At 40.6% G+C, this 20,649-nt stretch overlaps 1 protein-coding gene across 1 annotated transcript in view; it reads right to left on the bottom strand.

Moving 5' to 3' along the window:
- The window catches only part of LOC310936737 (serine/threonine-protein kinase BRSK2-like), a gene marked incomplete at both ends in the record, with an annotated part of 102,498 nt that overhangs the window by 23,821 nt on the left and 58,028 nt on the right, over positions 1–20,649 (bottom strand). The window contains 8 exons of the mRNA XM_083900871.1: positions 109–140; positions 767–913; positions 4,205–4,273; positions 5,204–5,237; positions 6,954–7,070; positions 8,174–8,314; positions 9,381–9,466; positions 17,670–17,764. Coding sequence (XP_083756997.1) covers positions 109–140; positions 767–913; positions 4,205–4,273; positions 5,204–5,237; positions 6,954–7,070; positions 8,174–8,314; positions 9,381–9,466; positions 17,670–17,764 — 721 coding nt within the window. The remainder of the gene's footprint in view (positions 1–108; positions 141–766; positions 914–4,204; positions 4,274–5,203; positions 5,238–6,953; positions 7,071–8,173; positions 8,315–9,380; positions 9,467–17,669; positions 17,765–20,649) is intronic.

Below are 20,649 nucleotides of genomic sequence, written 5' to 3'. Positions count from 1 at the left end.
TTCACTCTGCATGCTTTTATTTTTCATGCTTTTATCAGCTCACTTAAGGTGTGTATATTCACACAGACAGCAGCAAGTGTGGCTGGGAAAGTGGGCGGATATACTTACAGGTACCACGTGTGCTTCTGGATCTGCTCTAACTGTGAAGGGAAATGAGAGGAAGAATCGATGTTACTTACATGTGTAATATTGTACCATATCTTTTTTTTTTTTATATCTGAAAGATGTTTATCATATACCACATCGATCTTATCTTATCTTACAAAAGCACAAGGCTTTAACGGTAAAAAACAAAACTTCAAAGCTAACTTGAGCGTTTTCTCTGAGTGCTATCGTTTCAGTTTCAAAGACAACAACAACAAAAAAACAGTGGTGGTGTAAACATTACTGCAATGATGTGCATTATTAATCAGGAGGTCTGGTTTTAAGGCTTGTTAGCAGTTGTATTACCAAATATATAACCTGTGACAACACAGACGTCAAAGCACATTATCTAATCAGCCCTGTGTTCTTTTTGTTACATTTCTATTCTAGGCCAAAACAAATGCTTGCCCTGAGATGAAACATTTTTATGCAGAGCACAGAAGCTGCAGAACCAAGCTGCTAAATTTATCCCGAGCCAGCCGTAACACAACAGCACCCGACTGTGGAAATGCAAAGTGAACTCGAGTCTCCTGAGGGAAAAACGTCAGCTCTCTCCTGCTCTACAGCCGAAGCCCCAGTGGCGGTGATTTTTTTGGTGGAGTGTGTGCAATAACGCGCTTACCGTGAGCCTCTTAGTGGCGTCCACTTCAATCATGCCACGCAGTAGGTTCTGACAGTCTGGAGGAATGAAGTGAGGCATGTGGAAAACTCCCAGCTTCACCTTCTCCAAAAGATTCCTCAAGTTGTCGTCATCAAACGGCAGAGCGCCCTGGAAAACAGGAGGACACATGACATCAAAATAGTTTTCTCAAAGGTCCCATATTATACCCTATTTCGACAAGTGAACCTAGTTCCCTGGAGTCCTTTGGTCAAAATACATTAAGGATGAAGCACCACAGCAGTTCAATCACCCTGCCAAAACAGCCCTGTTCAGAACACTAAAACAAAACTTAAGGGACAGGAAATGACATCAGCCACAGAGGCTACTGGGAGCTAACAGCAGTTAGCATTTGGAAAAGTGATCATTTGCAGGCTCTAGCAGGCACATTGCCATCATATAACATGTATCCACTGGACAGATTAATCCTCTGAGGCTGGAAGTTTGTGTAGAACTCTGTGCTGCACTGTGGAGCCAAGAGTAGAACTTTTCACGGACTTACGGTTTTCGGATACCGTTGCCCTATTCAGCACTCTCGCGTGTTTTACGGAAGGAAGTGGAGCTCCACGAGACAATTCCAGGAATTTAGCATCTTGTGACGTCCGAAGGAGCGCGGAAAACACGAGTGAGTCATCATTTTCACACTTTGGTGACTGATAGGGCCTCCAGAGTCCCAAATATAAGTATTAAAATGATTAAAAAGTTGATTTTGCATAATATGGGACCTTTAATAGTTTGAAAGGCCTCAGGAATTTTTCTTAAAAACTAGAAAGAAAGGGTAACACTTTAGATTAGGGAACACATATTCACCATTAACTATGTGCTTACTAACATGCATATAAGGAGCATATTAGCCCTTTATTAGTAAATATTAAGCACATATTAACGCATTATTTAGGAAATATCATAATTCATGTCATTATAGAGGTAGAATAAGGTTATGTAGAATAAGGGACTATAAAATAAAAGGGACTGTGGCTGGGAGTCGTGACGAAGCTATTTTGAAACACTGTTAAATCAATGTTTTGATAATGAGGAGCAGTGCATCCACCGTTCCAGAGGGGGGAGCTGTGCTTTTGAGAGCGGATGTGCTGAATAGTATTGGCCAATCACAAGACTCTGTCTTCTGGGGGTCAGAGTTCAGTCTGAAATCTCGCGGCTCAGAAACAGCGTCAGGAAAGAGGATTTCTATCGGCTCGTTTACAGCAACTAGGAGGTTTTTGACCATAAAAACAAGTAAATGTATGTAAGTAGACCTCTATAACTAACATATATGTGCAACAGGACCACTCTATGTCCGCTTTAATATATACTAATAAAGGGCTACTATGCTACTTATATGTTATATGTGTTAGTAAGCACCGAGTTAATGGTGAATATGTGTTCCCTAATCTGAAGTGTTACCCATGTTGATTTCCATGTTTCAAGCTTCATTTCCTACATAATCCTTAATTTTCTTGATAAATACGGTCATATTTCTCAACAATCAAAGCCATTTTCCATCCACGCTTTCTCTTCACTGCCTAGGTTGACAAATCTCTGTCAAAATGTGAGATTTGGAGGACAAACTGTACAGTATGTGAACCTTGCAGAGACAGAGTGGGAGGTTACCCTTCAAGCTTTCATGTCAATGTTTCGGTTTTTTTTGTGATATTTCCGTAGATGATGAATATATGTGTATTTATATTTGCAACCATGCTCCCCCAACTGGAAGGTCAGTGCTTCCCAACTCTCACCACTGCGACATTTAAAAAATGACACAGACATGAAACTGCCCCTTCATTGGCTCATAATGATGCAGCGTTGACTTCCCATTGTCATGCAAATGACCTGTCAGATGCTCACTGAGAGATAATGTAGATTTTTGCCAAAGAGTGACCTACGCAGAGCACTTTACGCAGAAGTATAAATTGGGCTTCAGTCACTATCACAGTGAGAGAATCAGTCAACTGAGGCCCTGGTGATAGAGGTGTCGGCCCCCTGCTCTCCAGCTGTGGAGCGCGCGCTCAATGACACGATGACTGATACAGGTCTTTTCACACTGAGCAGGCTGCAGCCAGAGGATGTTGACAATTAAAATCAAGTGGCAAAATGTGTCTTTATTCAATGACTGGTACCATGCATCGTCCAATCAAGAAAGGAACAGGCATGCATGTGCAACAGCATATCAACACGTATAGAGTAAAACGAGTCACTTGTCACTGTCACATTATAAAGCTGCAGGCATGAAAACAATACGTGTGATCGTGTGACAGATTAACACAAGTCTATATCTCATATCCTCCATAAACCTGTCATTCTAATGTTTCAGAGGGGAATGTTTGAGAATATAAGAGAGAAAATACAAATAAATCTGTTATAATTTATGTACTGCTTTATCTCATGACACATGAAAAAAACACTCACAATAAATCTCCTTACAAATATAGAGCCATGTATAAAAATAAAATTTTTTGAGTATAAAGTTGCAATTATGTCATGATTATTATTTCAGTTATGAAATATATAAATGTGACACCAATCAATTTAGTAAGACATTTAACACAGATGAGGGGCTGATCTGATTATTCCTCATCTAAAATGACACAAAATATGAGGTTTGCTTGCAGAATTATGGAGTTCATTAAGGTAAAATGATGACTTTAATCACGTAAAATGACTTTTTATTTATTTATTAATACTACTCAGGATAATCTATTTACTCTAAGTCAGACTTGTAAAGTTAACCCTCTTAGAAATAAGGGTTCCAAAAGGGTCCTTCTACAAGTTCTGAGGTTCTACCTGGAACCATTTGTTTCAAGGGTTCTTGGTAACACTAATGGTTCCAGTAAGAACCATTTTGATCCAGAGAACCCTTTAAAACCCATTTCCTGAATAAAGGGTTTTAAAATGGTTCTTGTTGGAACCCTCCGAAAGAGTTCCAGGTGGAACCTTTATAAAAAGGTTCTACCTGGAGCCAAAAAGGGTTCTCCTATGAGGACAAGCCGAAGAACCTTATATGGTTCTACTTAGCACTTTTATTTCTAAGAGTGAAGACACTCTCATACTGAGGGTGTTAGATTTAAGAAATGATTGATTGAACACTCTTTTTTTGCATAAAACTTGCACAAACGAGTCTGTCTCTCCTTTAGTAAAGACACAAACACCGGTGCAAGGATTATTGAAAAATGTCAAATGTGGTTTAAACTCGATCACCTCTAATAACTAATGACAGTCTGAATATTTGATGTAAATTAATTCCAAAAAATAAATGTCCATTTGATGATATTACAAAAACACACACATTTGGACGCCAACCTTCCTGTGTAATTCATTTGAAAACCATAAAACAGTGTTTTAGTGCTCCCCCCCCCACACACTTTCAGGAGCAAGGTCACTTAAATCTCTGCAGATATTACTCACCACTAAAAGTGCAAACAGGATGACTCCACAGCTCCACGCGTCTGCTTTCCTCCCGTCATACTTCTCCCCCTGGTGCAGACAGTCGAACACAGATGAGACATATTATTATTATGCATGTGCACACTGTATGCACATAAACTGCAAATCATCCTGATGTGTATACGATGCATCCATACATGTATATGGGTGTTCCAACAGTGAAACATCAGCATTTTTTTTTATCGTAAACGCACTTTTTTGCCTCATCTGCCGGTGTAGTTTGTTGCAACTCGCCGTGTCTTCCTGGCATATTTAACTCCTCTTTACAGTGCCAATATTTTCTGTCAACACCTAGTTTGAAATTTGATGTGTAAAACATTTAAGCACTCTAGAGGTTTAGAATGTCCCTCCATCATCAAGAGGCGTCTGATCTCAGAGTCGTTCTGCTGCAGGATAGAAAGAAGAAGGACAAGGAATCCTGGTCTACCATGAGACTAAATCCACAGAACAACAAGATGCTCAGTGTGAACAACTGAGCCTGTGAGCAGGGGAATGAAGGGGAACTGCTGCTGGTTTAAAGACAAGGATTTTTTTTAATTCTTCTACAAAATGTCAAACAAGCCAAATCAAACAAATATGCGGCGTGAAACTCTTCATGTGGACAAAATACTTCAATTGAATAGATACTGGTTATTGGGGAAAAAGGTATCATGGAGGATATGGTTTGTGCAGTGGTTAACACCACCACCACCACTCAGCAAAAAGGTTTATGTTCTGGTCTGAGACTGCTTTATTTTTTTTTTTAATTCTAACTAACGCTGGTGACCACACAAATAAAAACAGACGCAGAAAAATCACACAACTACATTTTCTTTTTAAGGCAGAATGAAGCACGGGTGCAGTGCGGAGGGGAACCGTGAAAGCAGCGATGATGGAGCACCGATAAAAGAGCCTTTGTGGTGTGATGTTACTGTATGAAAGAGAGGAAGAGAGACAGGGACACAGAGCTGGAGCACTTACTCTGATGACCTCTGGGCAGGCGTAGTGTGGAGATCTGTATAAGAGGAAAAAAGAGGTGGTTACACTGGGAAGGACGCACAACACACACACACACACACACACACACAGACTGAGAACATCCCAACAGCTACGGCCATCACGCAGAGCGACCAGCTGACAGTGCTCAAAAAATGTTTTTGTAACCATAACAAACAATAAAATAGAGAAAGAAGATATAAAGAAATTAAAACCAATGTGGTTATTTTGGTTATCTTTTCATTTATTAACCTAAGGGACGATTACATCATAGAAAATAGCCTCAATCCAAACTCCTGAGTGATGATGGCTCATCCTGTTAGGTAACACATGACAGCATCCAGCACTTTGTGACTCAACATTTAATATAAAAAGTGGATGAAGTAGTACAGTTATTCACTATGTTATATCATTATATTTAAATGTGTACATTTTCACTTTAATATGTATTATTATTTTATCCTCATGTGAACTTTATATCTCTCTTTTCAGGCAGAAGTGGACCCATATAATGATAACCTGATTATAATCTGATTTCTAAATCAGTGATACCTTATTTCTGCCTGTCAACATAGGTTAAATGCAGTTCATGTGGTCTGTTTAACAGAGAACAAACAGACGTAATGAAGAAGTAAAGGGGCTTGATGTTAAATTGAAATCAGTTATCGGTCACAACCAGATCCATAATGTATAAGATCTATCATAAAACAATCACATGCAGCAGTGACAACAATAGTGCGGAAAACAGTCAAAACCAGCAGCGCAGAAAGCAAGACGTCTCCTAACGACATCTCCCACTGTAAACACACACTCCATCACTGCCAAACATCATACTTAATTATACTAATGTGTGCAAAACCAGTCGATTTGAACTATTCGCGTACAGTCGTGTCAAAATTCATTAACTACAATCTCATTACAAAACAGCTACATTTCTTCCTCGCTGCTAGAGGCGACTTGTACGTGAGTTGCCGCCAAATGACATTTAATAAATTCCATTAACTTCATACGACGAGGGGGGGGAAGAGTCATTTGACTAGCTATTCATGCAAGATATTTGTGGGATCCATCAGTGGTTCTTCATAAAAAACTGTCTGACTCACTGAAGTGTGGGTGAATAAGTGATATGGACATAGCTCTGCTCTTTGCACTGATCAGTTATGTGCTCATGGAAATCCCTCAGCATTTATTACTGGTTCTGGTCCCACTATTGACTATTATTTCACCAAGTTCACACAAGTCGCTGCAATGGCAACTCCCTCATGTTTTACGGTGATTGTTTAACTTCAGTAAATTGTTGCGGAAATTCTCTGCTGCTGGTGAAGAATGAAATAGAGAACTTCTGCCGGCCGACAAGTTTTTATTTTCATTGCAAAGAAAGTCTTTACACGAGTGATCCTAGCTGGAGAAAGACCCAGAGTAAAGTGAGCCCTCCACATTTATACCTGAGCAACTCCCCTTTCGCATTCCTCCAATAGACAAAGAGTCTGTCTTTCCAGGCGGTGTTTTAACACCTCTTTGTCTACCCTAGGTATCGGGGCGCCGACTCCCTGGGGATGTTGTAGGAAGGTGCACGTTTCAGAAGATTTAATGAATGACTTTGTATTTTGCTAGTTTCTACTTTTACTTGGAAGAGATACAAAAAAGAGGATGCCCTACTTGAACATATACTTGAATACAAATACCTGAGATTGACTTTCTGGGACTTGTTAGTGTGATGACATGAAGCACTCACCCACAGCTGGTCTCCAGCAGGTTGTCCCCGACCTGCAGAGACGCCATGCCAAAGTCTGCTATCCTGATGTTGTTCTTCTCATCTAACAACAAGTTCTCTGGCTTCAAATCTCTGTGGCTGGAGGACGACAGGGACAAAAAAAGGAAAAAACAGAAGAAAACCAATGAATCAGTACATTTCTTTATCAGTCATCATCGGCTTGTCTCACCAGTACTTTGTACACCGGGTGTGAATGTGGGTTTCTGGTTTTTGCAGCTTTTTCCATCTATCCATTCATTATTTACCAATTATCATTTGAGGGTCCGGTAAACATCATGTTATTGAAAAATGCATTGGTTGTATCAAGATCAGGAATATTTTTCCACAAGTGTGTTTGCATCAGACTATTATTCTTTCATATGAAATGCAAACACTCATTTGTTTGTTAGAATGAATGAGGACATTTAAAGGGCATGTGACGAGAAGGACATTACGATATAACAAAGTTTCTGTTCACCAACTTGCATTTCAAAGATGCCAAACTTGCCTGATTGCCTGTTGCACTTCAATGTTTTTATGTAGTTATTATTTACTGAAGACAAATACACCTAAACTAATGTTTTCTTTGCGCTAGTTGATGATCCAGTCAATCACTCCAGGTGTTAGTGTGGTGCAAGTCAAGTGATCAAACTCTACTGTATTTGCATTCTACTACATTTATTTTTACACTTATTTACTACACTTCATACACATAACTGCTAGTCTTGAGTAATCCTTCACAAAGCCTGACACTGGGCTTCTTGCGAGGTTGTAAATATGCTGTAATATATGTTGTAAGTTGTAAAATTTAGAATTTACATGTTCTCCCCGTGTGCGCACGGATTTCCTCCAGGTACTCCGCTTTCTTCCCATAGAACAAAATCATGCAGAGGTTCATTTCATTAGACACTCACACACATACATTGACTGTAGGTGTGATTGTGAGGGTGTACCCTGCCTTTTGCCGTATGTCAGCTGGGATCGTCTCCAGCTTCCCGCTTGTTCCCTCGCGTGGAGGAGAATGCGGTAGACAATGAGAGAGAGTGTGAATGTTGTGTCTAAATTCACATACTTTCATTCTCCCACAGTTTTTATAATTGTGTTCACACTGACATGTGTGAAAACATGCAACACCGTAATAACATGTTGTAGTTTGGTGAAAATGATGATGGCAGTAAAACAGGAAGTGAAGTGAAACAAACCATATAGAGTGGCTGTGGCAGAAGTCCAGGGCTGAGATAATTTGTCTGAAGAACTTTCTGGCCTCTTTCGGCGTTAACCGCCCCTTCTTCACCAGGTAGTCAAAAAGCTCCCCTCCGGACACGTGCTCTAACACAAGATATCTGCACAGGAGGGTGGAAACAGGCCACATTTCCTTAAATAGGACACTTACAGCAACAATGCTGACGCTGCTGAGAATCACAATCAAGAATGAAATCACATCCAAGTGCCAACAGATTATCCTACAGGTTTCATTTAAAATGTCTAACGGTTGATTAATTAAATGTCTTTTTTAAATAGACAACTTGAATATTTCATGACATTTTAATCGTCATTTAGGACACAGGCATCTTTGCACCTCCAGACATGATTTAACTGTTTCCACTGAGCTGCAGGAATTAATGTTAAAATGAATACTATATGAGCTGCAGTAAGAAAAAAGTGACAGGATTAAAAGAAACTGAGGTTAAGATAAGCAACAAATAACCAGCAGATGCAGATTCAGCAAAGAAAACCTTTTTTTTTTTTTTTTTTGGATTAAAGAGGCATAAAAATAATTGAGTCATAAATTACCAAGTATTTGGCTGTAACATGGTGAAGTTAGCACAGAATATAAATGCACATTGTACAGTAAATCCCTGTGAATCTAGGCCCCTGTTATTTTCTGTGTCGGGGGGCTTAAATGTTTTATCTATCTCCTCCTTTCATTTATCTCAGAGACTTTGCTGATCCTCGTCATTCTCTGCATGGAGAGCAGCCTCCCCTCCACTCCCCTCCACTCCCCTCCCCTCCCCTCCCCCCCCCAAACCCAGGGCCTGATTTATTAGCAGATTACGGGACCTGCTGAAGCATTTACCTGTCAGAGATATTTAAATTAGAAACATCTTCGCATGTGATTTGTGAGCATGAAATTTTGTGCAGCAAACTGTTTGCATCCGTGATGACCATCCATCCCTGTCCTCACATCATTAAGAAAACAAATTCCTGCTCCATTTGACGGCGGCGCCTTGAATATTGAACAGCATGTTAAACTGTGGCACTGGAGTACGGCTACAGATTAATATAAATGATAAAACACAGACGTAATCCCAGAGCTCAAGCTGATCAGGTCTGTGGGCAGTCCTCGGCTAGACTAAACATTTAACAAGTGTAAGTACACGTGTGCAGTATTTGGGCGCGTATACTTACAGGTATTTCTTATTTTCATAGACATCGTGCAGCTTTAAAACGTGGGGGTGTTCTATGAGTTTGAGGATGGCTATCTCCCGCTCCACCTGGAGACACAGAAAAACAAACAGTTACACACAAGACATCGCTTCACATAACAAAATGTGTTAGTGGCACTGAAAACCAGCTCCTTTATAGAGGTGACGAAAAAATGACAAAACTGGCACAAAATTCAGTTTCAATCAGACATTAAGTGTCTTTCCATCTGACACTTTTTATGCACATTTATAATTTGAAAAAACAGCCATCCATCAAGAACATTTGTATGTTTTGTATTTTGAGGTGGAAATGTTGATGCTGCAAATGAATGAGGTAACAAGTAATGGTAAATGGTTTGCATTTAGCGCTTTCTTACATCTCGGCAATCCCCTTAAGCTTGTGTTTTTGTTTCTTTCTTTTATGTTTCCTGTTTTATTTTGAAACTCACCTCTCCTCAAGTTTCAGATCACTTCACTTCCTGTTTTTTTTTTTTTTTATTGCCTGGTTACTGACTTCCTGCCCTTTTTGGATTTGTTTGTACTGAACCTTTGAGACAGTAAAGTGAATTTGTATTTGAAACCTGAACTGTTTTGAGTTCTACTTTTGTGGAGTCTTACCACAAAAGCTGCCTTACACTCACCCATGTACACCATGTAGTAAAACGAAACTTAAAGGACAGGAAATGACATCAGCCACAGAGGCTACTGGGAGCTAACAGCAGTTAGCATTTGGAAAAGTGATCATTTGCAGGCTCTAGCAGGCACATTGCTGTCATATATAACATGTATCCACTGGACAGATAAATCCTCTGAGGCTGGAAGTTTGTGTAGAACTCTGTGCTGCACTGTGGAGCCTGCACTCTTGCGTGTTATACGGACAAAGCGGAGCTTCGCGAGACAACAATTGCAGGAATTTAGCACCTTGTGACGTCCCAGTGAGCGCAGAAGTCAACATTGTGTGTTTTATCTCCTGTACTTAGACTGAGGAGGACTACAAAAACACGAGTGAGTCATTTTTTTTTCACACTTTGGCGACTGATCGGGCCTCCAGAGTCCCAAATGTAAGTATTAAAATGGTTAAAAAGTTGATTTTGTGTGTCATCACCCTTTAATCATGATATTACATTTATGGTTCATTTGAATAGCATCATTACACTGAAACAGAGACACTGTGACATGCACAGTGACGTTCATTTATACATAAAAGGTCCCATATTATACCCTATTAACCCAAGTTAAACTAGGTCCTGGTGCCCTAATGAACATGTCTGTGTCATGCTTTAGTCAAAATATCATAAGGATGAAGCACAATAGCAGTTCAAAACAGCCTTTTTCAAAACGCTCGGTTTTGTGCCTGATCATTTACATGTGAATGAGACCCAGGTCAACAAACATCCACTTCTTCCAGGGGAGTGTCGCAACTTATCACCTATTGTCATGCACCGTCGTCCCAACCCCGCTCCATATACCCCACAGTAATGTCCGTTCACCTGTTGTTACTGCGTTGTACCGTAATGCATAGAGTGAACACGATTTTGCCTTCTCGCGATCATAAAAACATTAAAATCGTAGAAAAACGATTAATGCGCCGCGCGGCGTGTATGTAAATTCCCATGCTAGAAAAAGACCCTGAACGCACCAGTGTAACTGCGACTGAAAGTGACGTGTGTGGATCAACAACATGAGGAGAGAACGTGGAAACACGACAGAAAGGAAGCCTTTGGTTTAGAAGAAATGTAGGACAACATCTACATCTTTCTGCAGTGCTTTCAAACGCGTGCTCCTCATTTCACTGATCCACACAAGCCACTCGCTAACCGCAGGCACGTAACTGGTGCGTTCAAGGTGTCCCTCCAGCATAGGAATTTACACACACGATCAACAACAAAGGGCTTGTGAAGCTTGTGAACATTTTTTTCATAAATAAAATATATCCACTGGACACACAAGTCCTCTGAGGCTAGAAGTTTGTGTAAAACACTGTGCTCCGCTGTGCAGCCACTCTTCCTCCTCGCCTGCAGTCTCCTATTTCACAGGGACAAGGTGGAGCTACGGTGGAGCTGTGAAGTACTCTGCCTGGCGGGGTGCCAACATTCACGGTGAAATGTACGCACTGTCGTCACTTGGTCGGGAGGTGTAAACATCGCGTGTTTTATCGCCTATACTTACACAAAGTGGAACCACTAAAACATGACTGAGTCTTGTTTTTTCCCATTTTGGGGACTGGTATGCCCCCCTGAGTCCCAAATATAAGAACTAAAAGATTAAAAAGTTGATTTTGCACAATAGGGGACCTTTAATAACACTAATATTGTCTTTCAACATGTGTGAACTGTAGACTAAAGTGTTCTGGTGCAGACTGAAGCAAGATACTGACACTCAAGTATTGTTAACACCTGTTTTTTTTCCACTACTGCTGCCACTTTAATCAATAATCAATACTAGTTTGTCGAAAAAGGCAGATGAGTCTTCCGTGTTTTTCCGTTGATAGAACCAACGAGCATGTATTTACTTGGTGGGGGGGGATCTACACTACAGGTAATCAAAGTAATCCTCTGTCGATACGGCGTATTGATTTCAGATTTCAACGCGGCCTGGCTTTAAGCTGTGGAACACACACAGACATTATCAGTCATCTGTCAATCAGCACTCCTGTGGAACCTCATGAATCTTCTTCACCTGACACTTTGCTGATAAACACAGTCTGAGTTATGCTCAGGCTCGGAGTGGTGACGTGACGAGTCAGAGAGGCCACACGGCGGAATAACAGAAAATGAATTTTAAATTCTGTCAAAGGTTGGTATTTGGCAACACTTTAGGTTAGGGAACACATATTCACCATTAACTAGGTGATTACTAACATATATAGCATACTAGCCCTTTATTAGTCATCATTAAGCATGTATTCACACCTTATTCTACATAACTTTATTCTACCTCTATTACAACATGGATTAAGATTTATCCTACTTAAGGTGTTGCAAGAGTATGATTTTAACCCAACATAAACAATATCAATATAGCATTATTGTCACGTTCTGTACCTCATATGAAATTATATTTATATATTTCTTAAAAACTCCATATATCATCCTGGATGAGTCCATTAGCTAATCATTTATCCTCTGGCTTGGACAGCATATCAGTGCTAAGAACAGGCCTTTTTTTTTTTTTGGATTCCCAGGTGTCATTATTCAGTCCATCCTCCTGCTATCAGATCCAATTACCTTCACACAACCGTGCGCTCGCAGTGTGTAGCATGGCACAGGCTAATTAAACACATGTACAAGGTAAACGGCTGCTCAGGCCCCTGCTCCCATTCATTAAGCACCATTATGACCAATTTAGTGTCTTTTTACTGTGCCGTAATAAAAGTGTGATGGTGTGAAGATGAGACTGGGGGTGGGGCAGGTATGCCAGGGTAACACTGTACAATAAGGGTACAATAAAGGTAACGTTAGTTAGTACATTATTAAGCATTAATTAACTGTTTTATAATAATAATAATTTGATAATAATAATAGTTTGATAATATATATTAACAATCACTACTATGTATTACTTAGCATTAGTTAACATATTAGTTAATGCATTAATAAGCAGTTAATAATGTCTCTAGTAATCATTTACTAATGGCCCTAACCCTATCCCTGTGGAAACCAAATGGACATGTCAACCCAATAGCAGACAAGGAGGTCAGCCTGCAGAGGTCATTTCATATTTTAGTGCACTTTTTTTTTTTCTTTTTTTCGAAATGCACTTTAAGAAGTCAAGACTCTCCAGACAGTCGTTTATCTTTTATGCTGATGATTCAGCTGGGAGAGAGTTTTGTGCTGATTCAAGCCACGGCAGCGCTCCAACTATGAGTCACTAACGCAGCCTATGAGAGCAATGAAGGTGACTTTTAATTCTGGAACCCGGAAAAGCCAAACGTTTCTTTCCTCTTCAAAACTTCACTGGCTGCAAGTCAGACAATATATAAAAAAGCATTTTTATTATTTAATCACACTAAAACACATCAAATGTCTGTGGTAAGAGGGCCAGGAGAGAGCCTTATTAATTTAACTAAGATTTGACAACCTGTACCGCCGCTGTCACACTCCTGAAAAGGACACACCAGGCTTTCAATTGACCTGACGTAAATCCACTGGGACACATTTAGATGCTCAGAGGGGCTGTGAAGCATGCCGTAAAGTAGAATGTCCTAGTTGTTTTTGAGGCACAGGCCCAAAACCAGAAGCTAAATAGTGCTAAAACAGGCAACTCAGGCTTTGACAGAAGCCATGCATCCTGTTATGAGCTGATGTGCCATCAAAAAAAGACCTAACTTCATTATTTCCTACATTAAATCCTACATTGTGTCACTAAAATAACATAAAATAAATAATAGAGTATTTTCCTTGTCAGCGACGGTCTAGTACCTTGATGCTCACAGTGATGTTTAAGTGTGGATTGACACTCTGAGCATCAAAATGCGCCACCAACACACGCGGTACCACGTCTGGAAGGTGACACCAAGGGAAGTGACATACAGTGACAGAGTATAAGACACTCTTTGAATGAGAGGATTCACCCTGGGCCAGGTGTTACAATCACAACCCCGCTGATGTCACAGCTCTTGACTCGTGGCACCACTCTCCTCCTCTCAGCAGCTCCGTGCACGATAGCTGTTCTTAATGAATTATGAGGATTGACTCGCGTAATAGCGCATCGCTTCCAAATCCCTATTTAATTGAAACGCGATGCGGAGCTGAGAGGCACGAGGGGTGATAAATTGGAACATCCGTCGGGTAATGAAAATGCCATCTGTTGCTATGACGTCCGGGCTGATCCTGAAGGGGGCGGCAGAGAGCAACGAAAGCCCCGATCACAGTCTAAAAAAAAGTGGCGCTGGGGCATAGTCGGAGACCATGAAGAGACAGAACAACCAGTAATTTCATGAAGAAATAAATCGATTAAAGTTAAAGGAGAAGTAGGTCTGAAAGGTATATATATATATATATACACATCAGATGACAAGTGAGATGAAGTCTTCACACAGGCTGGCGTGGCCATGAGCTTATTAAGGTCAGTGGTCGTAGGGCAGATGCTCGTCTTCTGTGATGGACTGTAATCAGCGCTCCCTCACTTATCTGTCGTTTGCTCTATTACCCCTATATCACAGCTTTCAACAGAGTGACAGCTTGATGAAAGTTGTGTCATTGTAATGTGAAACGGTGGAATCAAACCCAGGTTGCTGCAGGGGGGTGTGGGGTGGGGGGGGCTTTGTCCCATGATGTGCAAGCTCTGCCAAGTGAGCTATCTGGCACCAGTGCTTTTAATATTTGAATTATGAGAATGCAGTCACCAGGACTTGGCAAGCTTTAGGCTCCCTTCCATAATTTCCGTGTTCACAGAAAGAACGCATTTCGGCCTGTGTATACATTGGCAGATGATGACATTTACATCATGCAGACCATAGAGGAACTTTGCAGACTTGCAGACGAAGACCCTGAGTCATCCCTTAGGAGCATTCTAAGGAGTGCCTGGCTTTGACATCTCCTTCACAAAATCAACTAATTATCAAAAGCAAATGTGTTTTGAAAGATGTTCCATTTAAACACCTCAGCTGTTGCTACTTGGAGAAAAGCACAAATCCTACAACCAATGCTCTTATACAACAGATACTGTCTTCAAGAGAAAAACACTTGTTTACTAAATGACTCTGCTTCTGTTTCTGAAAATGTGAATAGAAAAGCAAGATCATCATCTGGTAAATATCAATTTGAGATCCAGGCTGTGAAGCACAACTCACTCACAGGTGCACACACATTATTTTACATCATTCTTAGTAAGGCAACTCGTGGACATAATGTACTCCATAGATCCAAAGCTAACCTTTAACTTAACTTAAACACATAAACCTAACCCTAAAACAAAGAGAACCAACCAAATGTCCTCACAAAGATAGGTTTGAATCAAAATATGTTTCCAAAGCCGGACACACACACACACACGCACGTACACGCACGCACGTGGGGTAGAGTCAGTATTGACACCATTAACACAACCAGTCACTCGTTGAGAAGATGAAATGAGTCTGTCCAGGCATGAGCGCATCGAGTTTGACCTATTGAGCTCAGAGACACAATCTGCTGCTTTCTCACTGGAAACTGAGATTTAATCACACACACACACACACACACACACACACACACACACACACACACACACACACACACACACACACACACACACACACACACACACACACACACAGTTGAATACTTCACACAGGTTGTCTGCTTACATCTTGTATGACCTCTACCTTGTTTCCAATGCTGTCATTGTGGATTTCCTCTGAAAACCACTCGCTCTGGCTTAATTGAGCTGAACTTTAAGCCCGCTATAAGAGCCAGAGGTTATTGCCTAATTAATTGGCAATTGGCCTTTACATGCTTCAAACTTTTGCTGTGACTACAGATTAAATTTTGCCTTTTGGCATATTTACATAAATTATTAATATGCACTGTCCCTGTAAAATACATAAATAAATAAACTGTACCATGAGTTGACAAACTCAAACCCACTTTATACTCATCTATAAACCAACAAAAGGTACAGTCAGGTCTATAAATATTGGGACACAATTCTCTTTTTGGCTCTATACACCACTACAAAGGATTTTAAATTAAACAAAGTAAGTAATTCCTACACCGTTCACCTGATTTGGATGTAAATACCCTCAAATTGAAGCTGAATGTGTGCAGTTAAAGCACATCTTGTTCCTGTAGTGGTGTATAGAGCCAAAAAGAAGAGATTTCTGTCAATGTCCCAACATTTATGGACCTGACTGTAGATCCAGCAGAAAGCACTGAATGTCAAAAGCCACAAATGTTGGTTGGGACTTTGAGGTGTGAGTGTATATGTGCTGCAGTTTTCCCTCTCTCTGATAAGGAGTTTGTTTGACTGAGCCGTACAACTTTTTCTCTATCCGTTAGCCTATCATTCTCACAGCTCAGGATCCTTCACCTGTGATTCCTCTCCATCAGCAGCAACGAGATCCTGCTGTAAATGCCAGGTCTGACATCTGTGTGGCGAGGCGAGGTGATGCCAACACCCATGTAAGGTGCTGATCTATCAAGTCATGCTGTAAATGTCAGGCTGCTCATCTCACCAGGAATCTCTATGTCTTATACATATATGTGTCGGAAAGCTTGTAGGAAAAGAGGTATGAAAGGAAGGATCGCGTGCACACCACCACAAAGCAAAGGTTGAGAGCAGCAGCTTGGAATGGACATTTCTAACGTCTTCAGTGATTCACAAAAAAAGAAATGCTTGCAGCTCAGAATATGACGTCTTTATTCATATACGTATATATATATATGTATATATTAGGGCGGATGTTCATACTTCATTGTGTGAGAACAGCCATGAATCACGGCAAAAGCTGCCCGTTGCCATGACAACAGCAGGGCCCCAGCACCTTCTAAAATAAAATTGAGGCAACGGGAGTTGCTGGGACATCCCTGTCACTCCCAACACACACACACACACACACACATTCTCATATCTCTTTCCATTTTAAGACTTGCATTTTAAGACCAAGGCTTTAACCATAACCAGTTAATGGTGAACCCTAATCTTAACTTAACCACAGTTCAAACTAAACCTAAAGCCCTAAACTTACCCAAACTGCCTTATTTGGACCAGGTTTTGGTCTCCATGAGGACTACCGGTCCTGGCAAAGTCAGTGTCTATGCCAAAAAAAGGTCCTATAGAGGTGACAAACGCAGGAACACACGCACATCCTCCAATCTAGTGAGAGCTGAACATGAGTCAGCCTCACTGAAAGTCATCTAGCTGCATGTGTGACTCATGCCTGCCGGTTTTAGCTGCATACAGCTGAAGGTGGGGAGTGGGAATAATAAGCACCCAGTGATCTTGTCTTCAGTTCTACCTGCACTGCATTAGCCTGCTTCTCAAGGTGTGGAAAACAAAATGTGGATGCAAATGGTCAGGTTATTCTGTAGATTGGAAACATTTAGATGAGATGATGTGGTGAATATTATCACCTCAAATGCTTGAGTCAGATCTCCAGTGTTTAAATACCACACACACACACACACACACACACACACACACACACACACACACACACACACACACACACACACACACACACACACACACACACACACACACACACACACACACACACACACACACAGATTCTTCAGTCAATCCAAGTGCTTTTTTTGTGTGAACTGCATTAACAGGAAAATTGTCTTACCTTCATAAGAACAGACTCACTGAGCTTTTCTCTGTTGACAATCTTTATGGCGACTTTCTGACATGTGACACAGTGGATGCCAAGTTTCACCAGACCTGAAACACACACAAAAAAACCCCCCACATTGTCACTTTTCAAATTTTAAGTGTTATTTGAGTGTTAATTGATAGGAGAAATAGCATGAAAAGGGCTGAGGACTGTGATCTCAGGGCTGTATGCTGTTGTGGGTTGGATACCCGGCTCCGCTAGCCTACATGCCGATGGGTGAATGGCGAAACTGTAGTGTAAAGCAGCTTTGAGCGGTCATCAAGACTACAAAAGTGTCATTTACTGGGCACCGTGAACACAACAACTGAACGAAAATCAGGATCTGCACAAAACAAGATATTTTAGCATTCTTTTTCATCACAATCTCTGCATTATTTCTTCACAAATGATGCTCTCCCCATGAGTGAACCATTACAATCACTCTAATGGGTTCTTTCTCTCGGTAATGCCCCACTCCTCCACAAAATGTCATGGGTATTGTGTGTTGCTACAGACAGGTGACACAGGACACATTCCATTATTATTGTACCTAGTTTGTTTTGTAATAATAAAAAAAAAACACACACAAAAAAATGGAAATGACTACTTTCAGGTTTGAGATGACACCAGTGTTTCTTGGCCTCAGCTCTGCGGTTGTAGGCAAATGTCAATAGGACAGAATCTTTAAAAGCTCAATGTTACTTAAAACTATCAAACTGTGCTGCATAACATGGAATTCTAACATAAGAACATTATAATTGAATATGTTTAGTGATTTTGTGTTTACATTGTGTATTTCAGAGTGTTATTTGTAAGCCTGATTAGCATTCTCATGAGCTTATATTTTCTTTGTTGTTCTGTTTGAGAGCATTTCAGTTGTTTTTGTGTTCTGTGAGCATAAACAGCACATTTCAGGATGTATGTGTGAGAGCAAACACCTCTTTCCTTTAAAAATGACATGGTTTGACGACATGGTGGAGGAAATCCAGTGATGCGAGTCACAGATGGCGCTGGACATATTCACAGAGCAGGACTTAAAGAGAACATTGAATCATTGAGAGAGTATTTTCCTAAATTTCCCTCAGGTCAATAATGTGTCTCATGGCAGGGACACGTCCATGTGTATCACAGCAAAGCGGGGCTATATTACGGACAAAGGCGTGGAACTTTTAATCACACCTTCTGTAACACAATCGTTTCTGACATTTTTTCATTTAGTTTTTCATGAAGACACGTCAGCTGTCCAAACATTAGGCGCTGCAGGTGAATTAACTGTTTTAATCACTGCAACTGCTCCAGATCTCTTTACCCCAGATCCTGCTGACAGATTCCACTTCCCTCTGTTGAGGCTAAAGGAGTAACGCTAAGCACATTTTCCCTGCTGGTGATGAACCGTAACAAATAACAGCCAATATTTTTGAAGAATTTTAATTTCTAATTACTGCTGACACTTAAAAAAAACCCAAAAAAACCCATCCTCATTCGGTAAAGTTTAACAGATGTTGGCAACAAAATGAAACAATCATCCATCAAAAGTCTTTACACAAGGTTAATTATTTCACAGTTTCACATCTGGCACTTTTTCACATCTGCCCAATCAGAGTGTTTGTTGTTTACCGTGTGACATTAGAAAAATGCAATACTGCATTGAAAGTAATCTATGGATCATTCACACTTTTGCACAATTTATTTGTGTTGCAACATTGTTTAAAAGGTGAGTTGTGATTAATTGTTTACATAATTTGTATCACTGAGTTCCACTGCCAGTTTCCTGTATAGCTGTATATTTGTCAAATTACAGAATACAGAACCTGGCGAACAGCAAATCCCAACAAATTTTAAAGGGGACATATTAAAAATCAACTTTTTAATCATTTAAATCCTTATATTCTTGGCTCCACAGTGCAGCACAGAGTTCTACACAAACTTCCAGCCTCAGAGGGTTTATCTGTCCAGAGGATTCATGTTATACATGACGGCAATGTGCCTGCTACTTAATGCTAACTGCTGTTAGCTCCCAGTAGCCTCTGTGGCTGATGTCATTTCCTGTCCCTTAAGTTACATTTTACTTTTTTTTTTTTTAAGGTGGACCTAAAGAGATACTACTAAACGGAGCGTTGTGAACAGGGCTGTTTTGGCAGAGTGATTGAACTGCTGTGGTGCTTCATCCTTAAGGTATTTTGACCAAAGCATGTCACAGACATGTTCATTAGACACCAGGGAACTAGGTAACTTGGAGAAATAGGGTATAATATGTCTCCTTTAACGTGCATTCTGTAACTCCCAAGCCTCTTTTACGCTGTATTTTTGTGAGTTCTCCTGAAGTGACTCTCTCCCCGTAACAGAAATGTCAACATGCAATAGCTTTATCTTATTAGAGCCACAATGGCTCCATCCATCTCTATCAAAGCTCTGACACCAGGGAGTATGGTTTACTTTGTAGTGAAGGTCCGTGAAAATGCCACTGCACATATGCAGATCTTCATTACCGTAAGCTGCATATATATTTCACAGAAGATGAGTGTCTCACTATTTGAAAGGTGATTTCCCTGCGGCAATTTCCTTCACAGAGGAAACAAGCAGAGGTGTGCACAGTGCGGGTGTTTGGGCCAATATGGTAGTCTGGGGACTCTTTTATGTCTCCATTTAGAAACAAAAAAAGCATCTTGGGTGACATTTACCAGCTCTCATTGATCTTGTCAGAGCAGCTTGAGGAAGGCTGCCAATGCTTATAACAACAACAGCCTCAAAAGGCCCATAAAGGCTGCTCTGTATGGAGGTGTGCGACATGTGAACCTGTATATGTTACAAGTGGAAGTGAAGGAGATGGATGCAGGGAGGAAGTAAAAACAGACAAAGATCATTTAATGCAGGAGTGTCAAGCTCGTTTTCCCTGAGGGCCACATCAGCATAATGGTTACCCTCAAAGGGTACATCATACAGAATAAATGGA

The sequence above is a fragment of the Microchirus variegatus genome, assembly GCF_963457635.1.
Source record: "Microchirus variegatus genome assembly, chromosome: 14".
In the NCBI taxonomy this organism is placed as follows: domain Eukaryota; kingdom Metazoa; phylum Chordata; class Actinopteri; order Pleuronectiformes; family Soleidae; genus Microchirus; species Microchirus variegatus.
Note: the sequence above shows the minus strand (reverse complement) of the source record. Positions and strands in the feature narration are given on the sequence as shown.